Raw genomic sequence first — 15882 nt, 5'->3', positions numbered from 1 at the left:
AGGGCGGCTAGAAGTCCGAATTCCAATTAACAGTTGGCATCTTACTTTCTTTCCCCAAAAATCCAAAACAAAGCCATAACACATAGCACTAGCTACAGTAGTGGAATTGTATCTGACACGTTCTTCTTCACTTTGAGACTGAGTTTGGCTTTGGGTACTGCCAAGTTTTCCTCCGTTTCTTGACAACGTGGGAAATGCAAATGGCAAGTCTGAGAAGTTACCAAGTTTGGGCAAACACACACATGATGAGAGGAACAAACAAAGGCTTGAAAGATTTCTTGAAAGGGAAAACACTTGAAAAAATCTCTTGAAACTTTTGGGGCCAAAGATTTAAAGAAACATCTGACGAATACCAAATATTGTTCTTCAATAATTTCAAGAATTTGTTTCCTGTGCACATCCAACTCGTACTTGTTTCCGCATTGTGGGATTTACATTGAACTCCCACAACTCCCTTTTGTTTTGTACTCGCACTCGAACTTCCACTCTTGGAACCTTTCCCTTTCATTTCATATTTGGTTTCTTTGTTTATCCCATAGACGTCAGTTTCCTTCGATATTTGATACGATTTCGGATGGGGTCGCCGGCTACCGTTGGCCCGTCCCTTGTTTGTGTTTTCACAAAAAGGCGTTGAAATATTCATACGATGCCCTCACCCTCCTCCTCGTCTTTTTTACTTCAAGTCCCAAGTCTCAAGTGCAACGTATTAGATGCTGCCGCACATGCGCAACATGTGTGAATGTTGCAGACGCAATGAATGTTGCAGTTGCCATTGTCGGAGCTGCAATTGCAGCTTGGCCGGAAGTTTGCGCATCTTCAGATGCCAGATTGCAGATTCCGCGGTTCCAGTTGCAATCGAAAATGTAAAAATAATTTCGCATCTGAGGCACATGCAAATCATGATGGAAATGAAGCGTGAACGCTGCGCGGAAAAGATCTTGTTGCACAGGATGGACTTAAGAGTGAGCCCACTGAAACTGGTTCGGACAAGTTTGTGTCATCACAACTACTTATTATGTAGGTGCAAGGGCTTATCGCATTACTGAATGCAGTATCAAATATTTCAAACTGGTTTAAGGTGCCACAAGAGCTGCTCCACAGCCTATAAACATCCTGTCGCGTGGCTGCAGCAATTAGGATTTCTTAGCAGCCTCCACTCGAGGCGATTGCCATTTCATAAATTTTCCGATTCCTAATTGATGCTTCCGTTGTAGCTGGCAAAGATCAAGGCGCATTTTATAAACAACCCATCCAGCCAGTCTGGGCGGAGTTGTAATTTATACGAAAATTTATTAATTCAAATTGTGTTGCACGGCTCATTTGGGAAGAGTTGCCGCCGTAGCTGTTGCATGAAAATAAACAAAAGACGTGGGGGCGTTGGCGGAGGGATTTCGGTTAATATCCCCCAGAAGCGGAGTTGACTCCACAAATCCACGTTGACATAATTTGCGCCACATGTGTGCGAAGAAGCGACACTTTCAACAGACTGTGGCATACGTTTCAGCGGTTGCCCTGGCAAGCGCTTCTTCTGGATAAAGTTAAAAATAAAAATTCGTTTTAAACACGTGCGCGGAGCGGTTTTTCTCTTGTACTAGCCCTGGGGGGAGAACCAGCTCAGCCTCGGAATCAGACTGCATATCCAGACCAAGCCCAGCCTCTCCCTGTGACTCCCCCACTGCCATTCCCACTTTGACTGACAATTAATTTCAATTGCGCATTCGCGTTAATCGCCCTAAAAAAAAGGGACCAAGACAGGCATCCACTGAGAACTCCATGGCACCAAACTTACTTAGCTTCTCGCCCTCACCAAAGATACACAGATATAAATATGCGCGAGTATATTTTTTGTGCAGCGTTCCTCAGTGTGTCGCCTGCTGCTGCCTGCTGGCTGCTGGTAGAGATTAAAAATATAAGTGACAGCCAAACAGAGGCAGGGAAACTGTTTTCCTGCCAGCTCCGAAAGGAAAATGTCAAGTTCAAGAGTCATTACAGCTGCCCGAAAGTGTGACGTATGCATGAGTAGCAGGGAAAATGTTATAATAAAATCATGAATTGGGGGTGGATCGAAGTGGGGCTGCAGCTGGAAAGTGGATTAATTTTGACGTTTATGAAGGCGGCTCAGAGTGTTCTAATTGATTTAAGGGGCATACGCATTATGAAAAAACCATCAACGTTTATTTTTTGGGCACGTGGTGGGGTGGCATACACTTTGGCTTATCTGTGAGGCTGCGACTTAAAGTGAATTAAGTGCACTGGCCACGTAAAAATCACGTGCATTCTGCGACAAACACAGGGTACTGCTGTCGGTGTTATATTTCCCAAGAGACAGGGATATCTCTTTACTGGTTGATACCCTAGAATCCTGAAGGATAGGTATAACTTATTATATCTACTTATTGGCAGTTAATGCGGTAAGTTTGAGATCAGGGACTTTGAAATTAGCCACGTCCTTGTAGTGACAAGTTCCATCCTTCCTTATCTCACAACCCAATACAATTCACACCTATTGAAACGATTTGGTATACCTTTGGAAAATTGTACCCATAAAAAGGCCAACAAACAAAAGGGCCGTGCAAGCGTCATGGGCCGGGATATGCCCACGCCAACCTGCAGTTGTTTACTTGTCCTTTTTGCCTCAGAGGTGGCCAATGTTGTTCGCTGCCTCCTTTCAGATGCCGGCACCTCACGTTCGGTTGTTGTTTCTCTGCAGTTGTTGTTTCTGTTGCTGCCACAGATGCCCGATGCTGTTGCAAAGTACCGAGCGACCTCGTTGTCCGCCTCGCACGTTCCGCGGTAAAGTCACGTATTTTCCAGGTAATTTACGTTGGCGAAACTGTTGCCACCAATATTTCTGGCCATGTTGGCCGTTGATTTTAGCCGCGTCTTCATCGCAGCTCCTCGTGTTCGGATGGTGTTGCTGTTGTTTCTCATTTCGTTCCCTGCACCGGTCTGTGTGCATGAAATGCGTTTTTTGGCCTTTGTACGTGAGCGTTGTCCTTGCCCATTCGCTTATTGTTTTTCATGCCGTTGCACCCTTTTCAAGCCCCTCGCCTTTCTGCTGGCATTCCCGGCAGCCTCCGTTATCCTGGTCCAAGTGCAGCGAAATGTGCATAACGTGACCGGGATTCTTAGCTGGCTTTTAGCAGTGCCACCACCACCACACCGGTGGCCAAAGTGCAGTCCAAGTCGGGTTCAAAAGTGCACGGAGTGTACAGGATGAAAGTCCTCCCGCATCTCTTTCGCTGATATTTCACTTGAAAACTTTTCGACAACTTTCGGACAGTTGCCACGGATACTCCAGCACTCGCTGTGCAGTTCCAAGTCCTGGTTGCTGAGCTGTTTGTTTGCAGCAACTGCTGCTGCTCCTGCTGTTGCGGTTGTTTGCGGTAAATTAAGTTGCTGCCATTGAAACTGCACTTGAGTTAATCGTTTAATTGGTTCATGTTCTGAGCGGGCGGTCTCCGACGATACTAGGACACCACCGCCTTTCACCTGTACTTGAGGGGCAGCCAGTCTGTCAGGGAGATCATGAAACAAAGATCGAGCCACTCAACGAAAACCCTTGACCATCCGACGTGTAATGCCCCTTTATGGGGAGTACTTTCGCAAATAAAACTCAAAAATTAAAATTTATGTACCCCGGCGAGTTGAGGGCATTTTACGCGATTCATAAAAACAAAAAGTGAAATAAATAAATTAATATTTTATCTTAGTGGCGGGGAGCCAACATTGTTTTATGACCGCTGCGAGTTGTTACGAGTTGTTGGCCCTGTTTTATGATGGGTTGTTAATTTTTAAATGCATTTTCTCCCGCCACTCCCCCCAGCTCTGTGCCATTTTTTTTCATCTACCACCGACCATCGAAAGGAGGTATTTATGTGCGATCTGCGCCTGTTAGGAGGAGCTCAAGTGGAAGCTGTTGATTTTATTTTCCGAGCGCTCAGCCCGCGAGACGCGAATCAATAATATGCGGGATTGGAGAGTACTCGGTTGGGGGAAATGGGAAAAAGAGGTGGCCATGTACTTGCCATAAAATCTCATGAAATATTTAAACAATCAAACTGCGACTCGAGTACTCGGCTCGGTGATGGTGTGGTTATGGGTGGTTAAAGTTAGCGAGTCTCCACTTTTGCACCTGCCAACTGACAGGACCTTCCCCCACCCCTGCCCCGGCGACCCAAACCTCTCTATTTCTGCCTGGTAAGCTTATTTAGCAGTTTCCGTTTCCGCTTACCACTCGCATCGCAACTCAGCTGGCGAATCCCGGGCACATCCTTTCGATTCACCTTTCTCTGGCTGAGTTGTCTTGTGCAAGTTTAATGCATTTAACGCTTACATTGAACCCTAGAAATTGGCAGAAATGGAGCGAATTTCACCCATCCCATCTTCAACCATCCGACGGTCGAAGTTCGAGTGCTCGTTTCTTCTTTTGTCTGGCTGCTGGAATTTCCCTGGAATTGTTGCCAAACAAACGAATTAAATTTCAAGTAGACGGCAACCCACTTGAACTATTTTTATCCTTTCCTGTAGCCAGCCAAGACAGCAAAAAAAAAAAAGATACAGAGAAATAACGAGAAAAACAAATCCCCACACTCATTGAGGTCAGATCGTATTGCGCCTGTATTTTGTGGTGACATTAGCAGAGGACACCCACTGTGCGTGTGGGCTTGTGTGTGTTTGGCTTGCCAAAAAAATAAATGGTTACAGTTATTGCTTTACTGCCATTTACCACCGCATGCTGAGCTCCGCCCGAGTTGTTTATTTCCCCGGAAAAGATACAGATACCGAGTCGGATACGGATAGCATCCTCTGGCGATCGAATGGCTTCTGGCTGGCTCTTTCACCATTTGCTTAATTGCAAACTTTGGATAGTTTTAATCTCCGAATGGTTGGGGGCTTTCATTGCTTTCAGAAAGAACTCCTATCGATTAGTCGACTACTCGAATTATTTCAAATCAGCATAAAATCCCCTTCTTCGGGCTTTAAAAGCAGTCATTGTCCTGATTCATACAGCAGACGATGCAAAATTCAAGCCGGAACGATGCCAAGCGGAAGCGGAAATAATATTCCCCAACTCAAGCAGCGGAAATGATTTATTAAAAAACGGTCCGGCAGCCAACTGAAGAATCATAATAATCGTAACAATAACAAAAAGTGGTCCAGCCAAGCTAAAATGTCGGGATAAAACATGCGATTGTCACACAATAAATCGCAACAGAAATCAAGGGAAAAAGAAAATTTGAAAAATAAAACTTTCTCACCCATCGAACTTCTTGTACGCTCTTCCCGGGCTGTAATTGGGATTTTGTGCCTTGGATACGGCAAAGCGGATATACCCAGTCCTTGAACAGCATGGAACTTCCAATACAAGTTAAGGACAATTACGACGAGGGAGGATGCTCTGCTTAGTGACACAGAAATTCCGATTCTGTTGCTGACAGTTGGCAGAATAAAAGATACAAATGGAGCGCAGCGAGCGGAAAAAATGAAATCGTTTGCAAATGTATCTCTGGTGGCTTCAAATGAAGTTCTGGCCAGGCCGGTCCGGTTCCTGGAGGGGGAGCCTTTGAACTGATTTAGACTACTTTCGAATCCGATTTAATAAAAGCCAGACACTATCCACTTAAGATATAATCAATAAGCGCTGTTTCTGAAGTGGATTTTCCAATTATATTTTATCACTTGTGCAGTCCATGAAGGTATTAATTTGGGATTAATACGAGAATGGAACGCAGGGCCCACTTCCTGTGCAGACGAGCTGCCACTTCCACGTGTTTGTCCCCACTACATTCGTATCTTTCGGATCCGGCATCCGTGGCTCAGTCCGGACTCCCCCTCCGACACATGTCAATTAAGGAGAAACAACTTTATCATTAATTATAGCTGCTCGGGACTCTGATGAGTGTTTGTTGTTTCTGCGGAGATTTTGTTTCCCATCAGTCCGATTGTGGATCCGAAATAAACATGCGACTGCAAGAGCTGCATAAGCGGATATGCATTGGATGGATAAACAACACTTTGTGGCTGCATAGCAAATTGAATTTGGCTTAAAATCTTATCACTTATCACTTGGCTAAACCGAACGAAAACGCAAACATCAGACGGCGGGGCAGAGCGGCATCCGCCCGAGTGCACAACTTGCAAAACTAATTAGCAGCAAAGTCATTCAAGAAAATTTACTCTGCACTCGCAGCTCCCACCACCAAACACTTGAAGTGTGTACGTTCACGTACGAGCATACATACATGCTGCTTTATATCTGTTTTAAATGCATATCCTTATATGCTTGTCTGACTTTGATTGCACAACAGCCAGGGGAAGACACATAAGCCGGGGCAGAAGACTGAAACTTCCAGTCAACCCATTTGCCAGCTGCACACACTAGCTAATAAATTTAACTATAATCCGGCATTGTTGCGCTAAGTACTTTTCATATTTACACAATATATAAGCTAGGTATGGCACCGCATTTATGCGGCCGACAGGCCTCAGATGCATGGCTGAAACTGTCTGCCTGGAGATTCATCTAGAGACAGACGGAGCCCGAAAAAGGATACCCCAGACAGGCCGAGAGTTTGCTCCGGTGTCTACCCTACTGTGGCAAATAGGTCAAAAAAGGAGAACGAGCCCCGTCAGAAGCATCCTCTTCAGGCGACGTTAACCGCATGTGAAAACTTAACTTCCGGTGACATAAACACTGGCAAGGAGCTTTCTTAAAGTGCAGCCGGAACGAGCAACGAAAGTAAGTGCAGCTTCAAAGCTAGATTTTTTTTTTTTTTTTTTTTTTTTGTAATAGCAGGGTAATGTTTATTTAAAACTGTCCATTAGGGACAACCATTAAATTTTATCACGTAAACTTCACGTATAGATATTTTTAAATATTAATATGGTAGAAAAAAAAAATTAGAGTAGTAAGGGGAGGTCCAGCGGGTGTGTCCTTTTAAGTCTTCTGGGTTGCTCGCTGCTGTCCAGCAGGGAGCTGGCCAACCGGTTCGGGTGATTATGAAGCCTCTGCATGTAACGTGCGCTGCTTCTTTGTATCTCGTCCTTGACCCAAGGGAAATTGAGAACCTCGTGGATAGTGCGATTGTCATGATAGACGTGGGCCCCAGTGGCGATTCGAAGGACTCTATTTTCGAAAGCTTGCATAGTTCGGACATTCGTCTTGCTCGCAGTTCCCCAGAGCTGTATGCCGTACGTCCAGATAGGGCGTATTATTGCCTTGTAAATGAGGAGTTTAGTGGAAGTTCTCAGCTTCGATCTCCTACCCATAAGCCAGTTGAAGGATCGAAGTCTTTGAATAGCCTGTTTCCTCTTCTTAATCAGATGGGGCTTCCAGGTGAGCCTCCTATCTAGGGTGAATCCCAGGTACCTGGGATTGTCTACCTGTGGGATTGGAGAGCCGTTAAGGTTAACTGGAGGGCAGTTGCCTTTGCAGAGAGAAAATGTGGAGGCAGTGGACTTCTCGTTATTGACGGCAATGTTCCATCGCTTTTGCCAGTCGCTGAGCAAGTCAAGCTGCAATTGCATCGTATCGGCTGCCCCCAATGCGCTATCGGCGGTGGTAAGGAAGGCGGTGTCGTCTGCATAGGTTGCTGCGAGCAGGTCAGGCCTCTGAAGAACAGGGAGGTCGGCCGTGTAAGCATTGTACATCAACGGGCCAAGAACGCTGCCTTGGGGTACACCAGCGTGAGCTTCTCTAATACCGGAGATGGCCTCGCCACATCTAACAGCAAATTTACGGTCTTCCAAGAACGACTTTAGGAACTGGAAGTATGGTCGGGGTAGGCCAGTCTTTAATTTATATAGAAGACCGGGATGCCAGACTCGGTCAAACGCCTGCTTCACGTCCAGCATGACGGCCATGCAGTACTTCTTGGTTTCAAACGCGTCCAGGATGCACTGCACTACCCGATGGCACTGCTCTGGCGTACCGTGTCGCCGCCTGAAGCCAAACTGGTGGTCAGGGATCAGTCCAGCCTCGTCAAATACTGGCAGTGCTCTGCTTAAAAACACTCGTTCAAGTATTTTGGAGAGCGTTGGTAACAAACTTATTGGTCGGTAGGACGAAAGGTTTGCTTCGGGTTTCCCGGGCTTAGGTATCATAGTTACCTGGGCACGTTTCCATGTGGACGGGAAGTACCCTATCTCCAAGCATCTATTATAGATCCTCGTAATTAGCTGAATGCTTGGAGGTGGTAACATTTTTAATGCAATTGCATTGATACCATCATCGCCCGGGGCCTTGTTGTTGCTCATGATGGTTATAAGCTCAGCTGTTTCCTCCTCAGTCACTGGTGGTATTGGATCGGCGTCCCTAGAAGGCTCGGCTAGCAGACGGGCAGTTTCAGCAGCATCCTCCGGTGAGCAGCGATCGAAAGGCGTAAAGACACCTTCGAGGTGTTCGGCGAAAGCGTTGGCCCTGTCCATCTCCGATCTGCACCAGCTGCCGTCGGTTCTTTGTACAGGTGGGATCCTTTTCAGCGGCTGTCTGATAGATTTGGTGACTAGATGAAAGCTAGATGAAATATTCAAATGAACATCCAAGAGAGTTGAGCAGTAAGTGTGGAATGCTGTTCCTAATGGTGTTCATGTTGTTAGAGCCTTCCGTTTCAAAAATAAAATGCTAGCTTCAAAAGCATTTTGTAATACTGCAGTAATGTTGCATGCATTATAAAAATAACTTGCTATTTTGAGTATCTTTGACTAGCTGGTATACAATTTTAAACTTTCTATTATAATTTTTAATATCTTGAACACAATAGTGTCTTAAGAAAAATACGTACACACATATGTACTTTGACTGACGTAAAAGTGAATGTGTCTAAGCAGAAGTTGCAGCGCGTATTTGTGGCACAGTGTGTGAGCCACACTTGGCCACGTTGCTGCCAGACAAAAGGATAACGACAAAAATGTTGACAACAATGCGGGCAGACAACGTTGCGGTCGGACAGGGGCAGGGGGTCCCTTTCTCCTGCTAGGTTGTCGACCTGATTGTTGTCAGCCGGTCTGAACTTTTGAACTATTTCCCCCGGCTGCAGTTACCAGCTTGCCACACATACCTGTATTTCACGCATATGCAAAGGGCACAATTAATTGCATACATGGCTCAGACACTCGATTTTGGCTTCTGATTTATACCAGAAACTCGTGGCTTGGCATCTGTTGCCCCTAACTTTTGGCCATCATTTCGAACGCAAAAATGAACTGGCTACCTCAGGCTAGATGAGCGCATCCTCTTTCTTGGGAGAAAGTTTCGCAGGACCTTTTTGCCTCATAACCAGGCATGACTTTCACCCAACTTTTGAAAGTGAAAAGTTTTTGAGTCGGAGGGACCAGACCGAATCAATGATTAGCAGTCTTTGAATTGATTTTCCACTTAAACAAGTATCTCAAACTCTGCTTAGTTGATGTTTAAGCGTACGCCTTAAAAAACTCTAACATTTATTGCTATTTTTTCCAGATTTAAGATACGGCTTGTGTGTGGGATGTGCTTTATGGCTAGCAGCTAGTTATAAAGTCATTCCCTTGTCTGGACGAATTTAGCCCAAGAAACTACCACATCGAGGCGTCGCCATTGCCAAGAATGACCTACTTAGAGGCGCCGTGAAGCCTGCTACAGATTCATTGGCGGCGATAAGGAGACAAGCTAAAAAAAAGACCCAAAGCCGCTTAGTGTCCTGGGTCTCGGGCCTTGGGTTTTGCGTCCTGGGCCCTTCCAGCTCGCCTCATTGCATGCTACGGGTGTTTGCTCCGCTTGGGTGTTCCGTCTTACCGCAATCAAAATTGTTACTTTCTAAGCCAATATGTTTTATGATGTATGAAATTTGATGTTGCGATAACATTTTACACGCCTGGCTGCCCTTTATTTTTTCCCATCTTAAAGGTCCTACCGTTTCAATTTTCGGCCCAAAATTTAAAGTGCTCTTGGTGGGCTTTCGCACAAATTTTCAAACCCTTGTGACCGTGAATGTATATTTTCTTTTGTAGGTTTTCGATTTGTGCACTTTTTTGTTAGGGGCTGCCGCAATCAACGGCAAAGTTCAATGGGCCAAAACGGATGCCAAACTGCAACTAAATTCGGCTTTTACCAGTGAAATATTGTCAATTTCACATCCGTGGGTGTGCGTGTATGTTGGAGAAGCTTTCGAGGGCAAAAGGGCCAAAAATTGCAGTCGATTTTTATGTCAGGCATAGTCCGACAGATTTATGCTCTAGATATAAGAATGGCAAAAACTTAAACCTTGGAAGTGAAGGTTTCTCAGAGATAAGATTAAATTTTTCAACTCCTCAGGGGATTTAAGTGAGTCACCCACGAAAATTTATTTTAATAAATGTCTCAATAAAGAGTATTATAGTCGCGACTCTTCCTAGTATCAGATTCCGTCAGTGCCAATTGAATTGTGTCACCATTTTGTAGGTTTATGCATGCAACGCTCGCACGGCTTGCAGGCTCCATAAAAAACAGCGCTTATCATTCGCTTTGCTGTCGGCCATTTTGGAAAAGCGTTTTAGCTTAAGCGCCCATTCTTGGGGGTCTTTCCCTCGCCCCCTCTCGCTTCGCTGCGCCACTTTGCGGCCATTTTGTTAGCTTAAAATATTCCTTTATGCGCTCATGATTTTAATGCGCTTTGGCCATTTTTATGAAGCCACCATCATGCCGTAGTCACCCGCCAACTGACTGGCCGTCATTTTGTTTGAAATTCATGAAGCGCATCGCGGTTTTGTAAGCGGAAGACTTAAGCTGCCACTCTTGAGCGGATTTTAGAGAGGGCAGCAGTATATGAATGCAAATGCAATGGACAAGCTATTTAATTATGTATTAAATGTTGCAGTTTGCATAATTAACCAAGTGCTTGGGGCATCTTCTGCAACTGCACTTCAGTTGCCCTCCCTACAGTACTTAACCCTAAAGTTTGAACCATTTTTCTGACACTGAAACCATCCAGTTGAACGCTTTATGTTGTCGTCTTTAATACGACAAAATGAGATAAGTTAACCATTTAACGCTTCGATTCGACAGGGCCAGAACGTGCTGCCAAGGCAGCATCGTAGGCCATCCCCGCAACCTGTCAGCCATTGTTTATTTATGTTGAGCAAACGCGACTGTGTGCGTTGCGTGTGAAATTGTCACGTCAACGACAACCAGAGAAAGTCAAAAATACGACAAGACATCTTGGCCATTGCACAGGGGAAAATTAATTTGTTTTTGTGAGAAAGATTGTAAAGTGTGTTCATGGAGATTTTAAAAAATTTTCATAGTTCTTAAAGATTTTTCTTTGATTTAAGTTTTAAAAAGATAATTAAGATCGAATTTGTATTGAATTTTTCTCTGTGCATCGTTGCCTTCTGTCATTTCAGTTCTGCTGGTGGCTGGCACCTGCCGTTTGCTTTGACAAGAAATCAAATTAACAGCCCGCAACGTCTTGGTGCCTTGATGCCTTGGTGAATCTTTGCTTGCCTTGGCAACTCCCTCACCACCCTCTTCCACTGTTTTGAAGCCCTGTTCAGCGTGAAGGCTGCCATATAGTCGAGTGTTTCTAGACGAGTCGCTCACATTACTCATACGCCTCGTGTTGCGGCCCAGAGTGGATAACCCTCAAGTGGTTCCCTTTTTGTGGGAATGTGCTTGTGTCGGTGCTGGTGCTGTTTCTGTTGTGGGTGTTGGTGTTTATATATGCGTAACCATTGACCTGAAACCATAGGCAAAGTGGCACTAGCCCAAAATGACTAGCACTCTTGTCCCTCGGCCCTGGAACGCATTTGAATGCATTTTCCCGAGAGCCCACTCGGTACTCCGAACAAAAACAGGATCAAATTGAGAGTCAGACTCTATGTATGCATTCAGTATTGAAAGTTTTCTGATGTTGGTTGCAAGTGCTTTGCATTTTTTTTTTGTGCCTTGACCGATGCCAAATGGTTGAAATTGTTAACTTTACATTTAAGAAGATTACAAAACTGGGGGCCCCACCAACCGCCACTGGCGGGGCGAAAAGGGTTTTTGGCTCCGTCAGGGCGTGAGTCCTTTATTCCAAAGCTGATCCTGTTCATGTCAGGCGTGTGCAACGCCTGTCAGCCTTGTGTCAATCATTTGCCACTGTGCCGGGCTTTAGTGTGAAGATAATTGTTTTTTGCCGTTCCCGACAGTGTGTCCTGTGCCCGTTTTAAATTATTTTGTCTCACTTTGTGCGGCTGGTGGAAAAAAAACGGGCTCCACCTCTCTGTGACAGTGGCTTAATGGATGTTGGGCTTTGCTCTCTATTGAATGTGACATCAGACGGACAACTCTGGACAACTCATTCCCCACCATCCTCATCCGGATCCGCATCAGCGTCCACATTTGCACCGCGAATCCCCTGATTGCTAATTGCCACCGCCTATTTGAGGCCAAAGCTAATTTCGATTAGGAAAAGCCGCAGACAGCATCAGAAATTTCTGTTTGGTTTTGGGTTCTATTCAATTGAATTTGCGGTTAACTGGTAAAAACTCAAATAAATTTCTAAAAAAAAAAACTAGTTTGTGGGAATAGTAATAGCGTCATCACATAGTTGCACATCTAAGCTTTAAGTTTTAGCTAAAAAGTTAAGGTTTTATTCAATATTTTTTAGAGCATATCCCACCAGAATACTATCATTATAGTTGACATATTTTATTTTCGAAATAAATAAATTCGATTAGCAGTTAGCCTGTGAATAAATAATTCTACAAATTATTTTCCAATGCCGTAAGCCCACTCCAAAACTCTTGAATTTATTGGTAGCTCAACGACTTTGGCAGAATCGGTGGCAATGAGTGAAAGCATTACTGATTAATTTAATTACGTGCTCCGGGGCGGATGCTGGCCGTTTCAGAGATCCAATTGAAAAATATTTTATATTTTAATTGAATTTCATTAAAATGAAATGTGCAATTAAATTATCATTGTCAGAGGGCTGTTGACGCGGCCTAGGCATGTCAATTGATTTGGCGACGCCAGACAGCGGCATGCCACATCCCCAACATTGACGGCATTGTTGTCGCTACGGCTCTTGCCTGATATTGTTTCTGTTTCTGCCACTGTCTGTGCGCATCATTTGATAATTAGTTGCAGTTGGCCAACAAACGGGTGTGTGTGGCGTAAATATACAGCAAAATTTTTGTTGCATGCAAATGAGGCAACAATAATAAGTCTAACGATGTGAATTTTATGTCGGTTGTTGGCTGTTTTTGTTTGAAATTTCAATATTTTTTACGTCACTTTACCTCAATTAGGTACATAAAATGCTCCATACAGCCTTGGAAAAAAGGATAACTGTCTCTCTGTGTAGCACATAGTCTCTGTAGAATTATGTGCACTTTTTGCAATTCAATAAACGAAGCCGTAAATTCCAATCGTGTGGCATGCAGCAGATCGACCCAAGAAGGCAGGCATGGCAAAATGGCACGTTGACAGGAATTTGTGACTTGGGTATTGAAAGCCTGCGAATATTGGCCTGGGAACACATGCTGTGCCGACGGCCACTTATCACCCATTTTCCATGAATTGTGCTCCAAACAGGGCCAGCAAACTTTCACAACTCTATTAAATTTTCAAAAGCACCTCGATACGGTGTTTTATTTTGGGATCACTTTTTCAAATTTATTATTTATATTGCAAGTTTATCGCCCAGACCCACACAGAGACCCAAAACGTATTTTATTAGCCACACAATAATGGAGGCACTTTTCCCCTCGACTACTCCCCCGTTGCCCCGGCTCGTTGACAGTTTGAAGCCTTTGAGGGCCAAATCGTATTGTCCTTAATTGCTTTTTAAAGGCCTGGCAACCGACCGAATCAAGCCACCACCCACCGACAAAGTCTGGCATCCAGATAGGTGGCTTCTGGGCGGAGATCAGAGGGCGCCTGTCCATGCAACATTTGTTTCAAGCAATTTACTTCAACATAATCATATTAAATTTTCTCCACCTACTCGTTTAGTCCCGTCCCATTCCTTGTCGAAGTCCTTTGCCGTTGCCTTCTGTGTATGGGCGGATACATCGTTTTTGTCTAGCTCTTGCCACCTGGCCTCCAGTTTTTGCCTCTGTCTCTGGAAAATTATACTTAAAAGCTTGGAGCGTCCCACACACACATGCGTTTCTTACACAGATACAGACGCCCAGTCTGTAAGCTTGCCGACTGACACCAACAGAAGCTCTGGCCCACAGTTGCAGGGCATTCTTTTTCTATAGTTGCTCTGCGGCAGGACGGCCAACGTTGTGTCCTGGCTCCGGCGATGACTCCTCCAGTGTGTTTGTTTCTTTTTTTTACTTGCTGCTCCTGTTCCTGTTCAGCCTTGCCCAGGTCGTTGGCTTTTTGCCTCACAAGGGGGCGTTTTCATTTCCTTGCTGGCAGTTGGCTAACCCGGCGGCAATTGCACTGGCAACACCAGTGCCATCAGCAACATGCAACATCCATTGCTAGCTTCTTGGCTCTGTCGGAGCAGGGCAGAGACCTACTATGTATTACAGCAATTATAATTCCATTCTAATTTTACTTCTAATAAAGTAAAAGGCCTTTCCACGGCTGGCAATGCTGCGGTGATTATGCAAATTGTCTGAAATTCATTCGACACACCCAATATTTTGCACAGTTTGTGGGTCTGACAGATAGACCAGTTAGAGCTTAGCCTTCTTGGATTCAACTATGAAATCAACTATAATCTTCCTTTTAATCTGTAAGTTCACCTTTTAGTTCTCAAAATTATTTTAACGTACATTTGTAACAGTGTATTATCTGGGAGCCGAGGCAAGTAGATGCAAATTTTGCACTAAATTAATCGACTGGCCAGTTTGTGGATTTAACCAGCGATGTTACACCGTCTTTAGGAACTCATGCGAAATGGAAATGACAAATTGCCACCTGCCCGAAGAATACAGTAGGATAATGTTTTAATATTTATTTTGTACTGATCATGTTTTATTTTCTTTTTAGGGTTCAAAGAAGTGACAGCTTTTGGATTGTGTGTTAGGCCTGGTATCAAAAAGTGCAAGGGTCATGTATTAAAAGAGAAGCTGGAAAGTATAAGCGCCGATCAGGTCGAAATATTTTCTTAACTTTTGCAAACAATTTCTTTATGCTATGGATGCTTTATTCCGGCGAGATACAAGTACTTTTTGTGGAGTATATGCATGTTCAATAGTAGTAACTGATAATATAAAATGTATTTGTTTAATGTACGTAAAAGATATTTCATTTACATCGGGCAATTTAATTTCAAAAGAGCTTTCCTTTGCGGGAGTACGATGTTAAGAGCTCGTGGTTACCCAACAGTGCAGAACAGCCATTAAAATGAGTCGTTTTTTTGCAACCTTTGCTTTTAAAACAAACAACAACAGAAGCAACATAAAGAAGAATTGCACCAAGCTTATAAATGGATAAACATTTATTGCAGTTTATTGAAAAATTGGCGGTTATCGTACACAGAAGCCGAAGCCAGTTGGGGGAAAATTTGCACGACCGTTAAGCGTTTTAATTTCACACAGGAGACGCAAAGTTGAGTGCGCTACTCCGATTCGAATGTGGCCTATAAGATTGCAATAAAAACTACCATAATTACTATAATACTATTAATTTAAACGAAAGAACAAAGTATAGCGTTTATACTAATGGGACTTCGCTTCTTAGCTTTAGGGAACATAAATAAAAAATTATTTTAATTATTGGGTAAGTCCTGTGGGTTTGAATGTCAAGTGTGGCGCATTATTCGTTGCCTCACGTTATTTATTCATCCATTTATATTTGTGTTGCGTGCCTGCAGTTTATGGCCACGCAGACACTCGACGGGGCACACGAGCTGCAGTAAATTAAGTCGTTAATATCTTGTTTATCATGGCCGACCTCCACGGCTGCAGTTGCTGCCGGTC

General features: G+C 44.2%; 2 protein-coding genes across 2 annotated transcripts; one reads left to right on the top strand and one right to left on the bottom strand.

The window, feature by feature from the left end:
• Window positions 1-13561: 13561 nt before the first annotated feature.
• On the bottom strand, window positions 13562-14457 carry LOC108122549 (uncharacterized). Its single transcript, XM_043211692.2, is given in 4 exon segments — window positions 13562-14057; window positions 14060-14116; window positions 14315-14343; window positions 14345-14457. Coding segments are annotated over 4 exon segments (276 nt in total). The 5' UTR covers window positions 14431-14457; the 3' UTR covers window positions 13562-13953.
• A 96-nt stretch (window positions 14458-14553) lies between these two features.
• LOC108122587 (uncharacterized) lies at window positions 14554-15202 on the top strand. The gene is made up of 3 exons (XM_017237219.3): window positions 14554-14693; window positions 14745-14894; window positions 14951-15202. The coding sequence occupies exons 1-3, from the start codon at window positions 14663-14665 to the stop codon at window positions 15070-15072; spliced, it is 303 nt and encodes a 100-aa protein (XP_017092708.2). The 5' UTR covers window positions 14554-14662; the 3' UTR covers window positions 15073-15202.
• The last annotated feature ends 680 nt before the right edge of the window (window positions 15203-15882 follow it).

The sequence above is a fragment of the Drosophila bipectinata genome, chromosome 3R (assembly GCF_030179905.1).
Source record: "Drosophila bipectinata strain 14024-0381.07 chromosome 3R, DbipHiC1v2, whole genome shotgun sequence".
Classification (NCBI taxonomy): domain Eukaryota; kingdom Metazoa; phylum Arthropoda; class Insecta; order Diptera; family Drosophilidae; genus Drosophila; species Drosophila bipectinata.
Note: the sequence above shows the minus strand (reverse complement) of the source record. Positions and strands in the feature narration are given on the sequence as shown.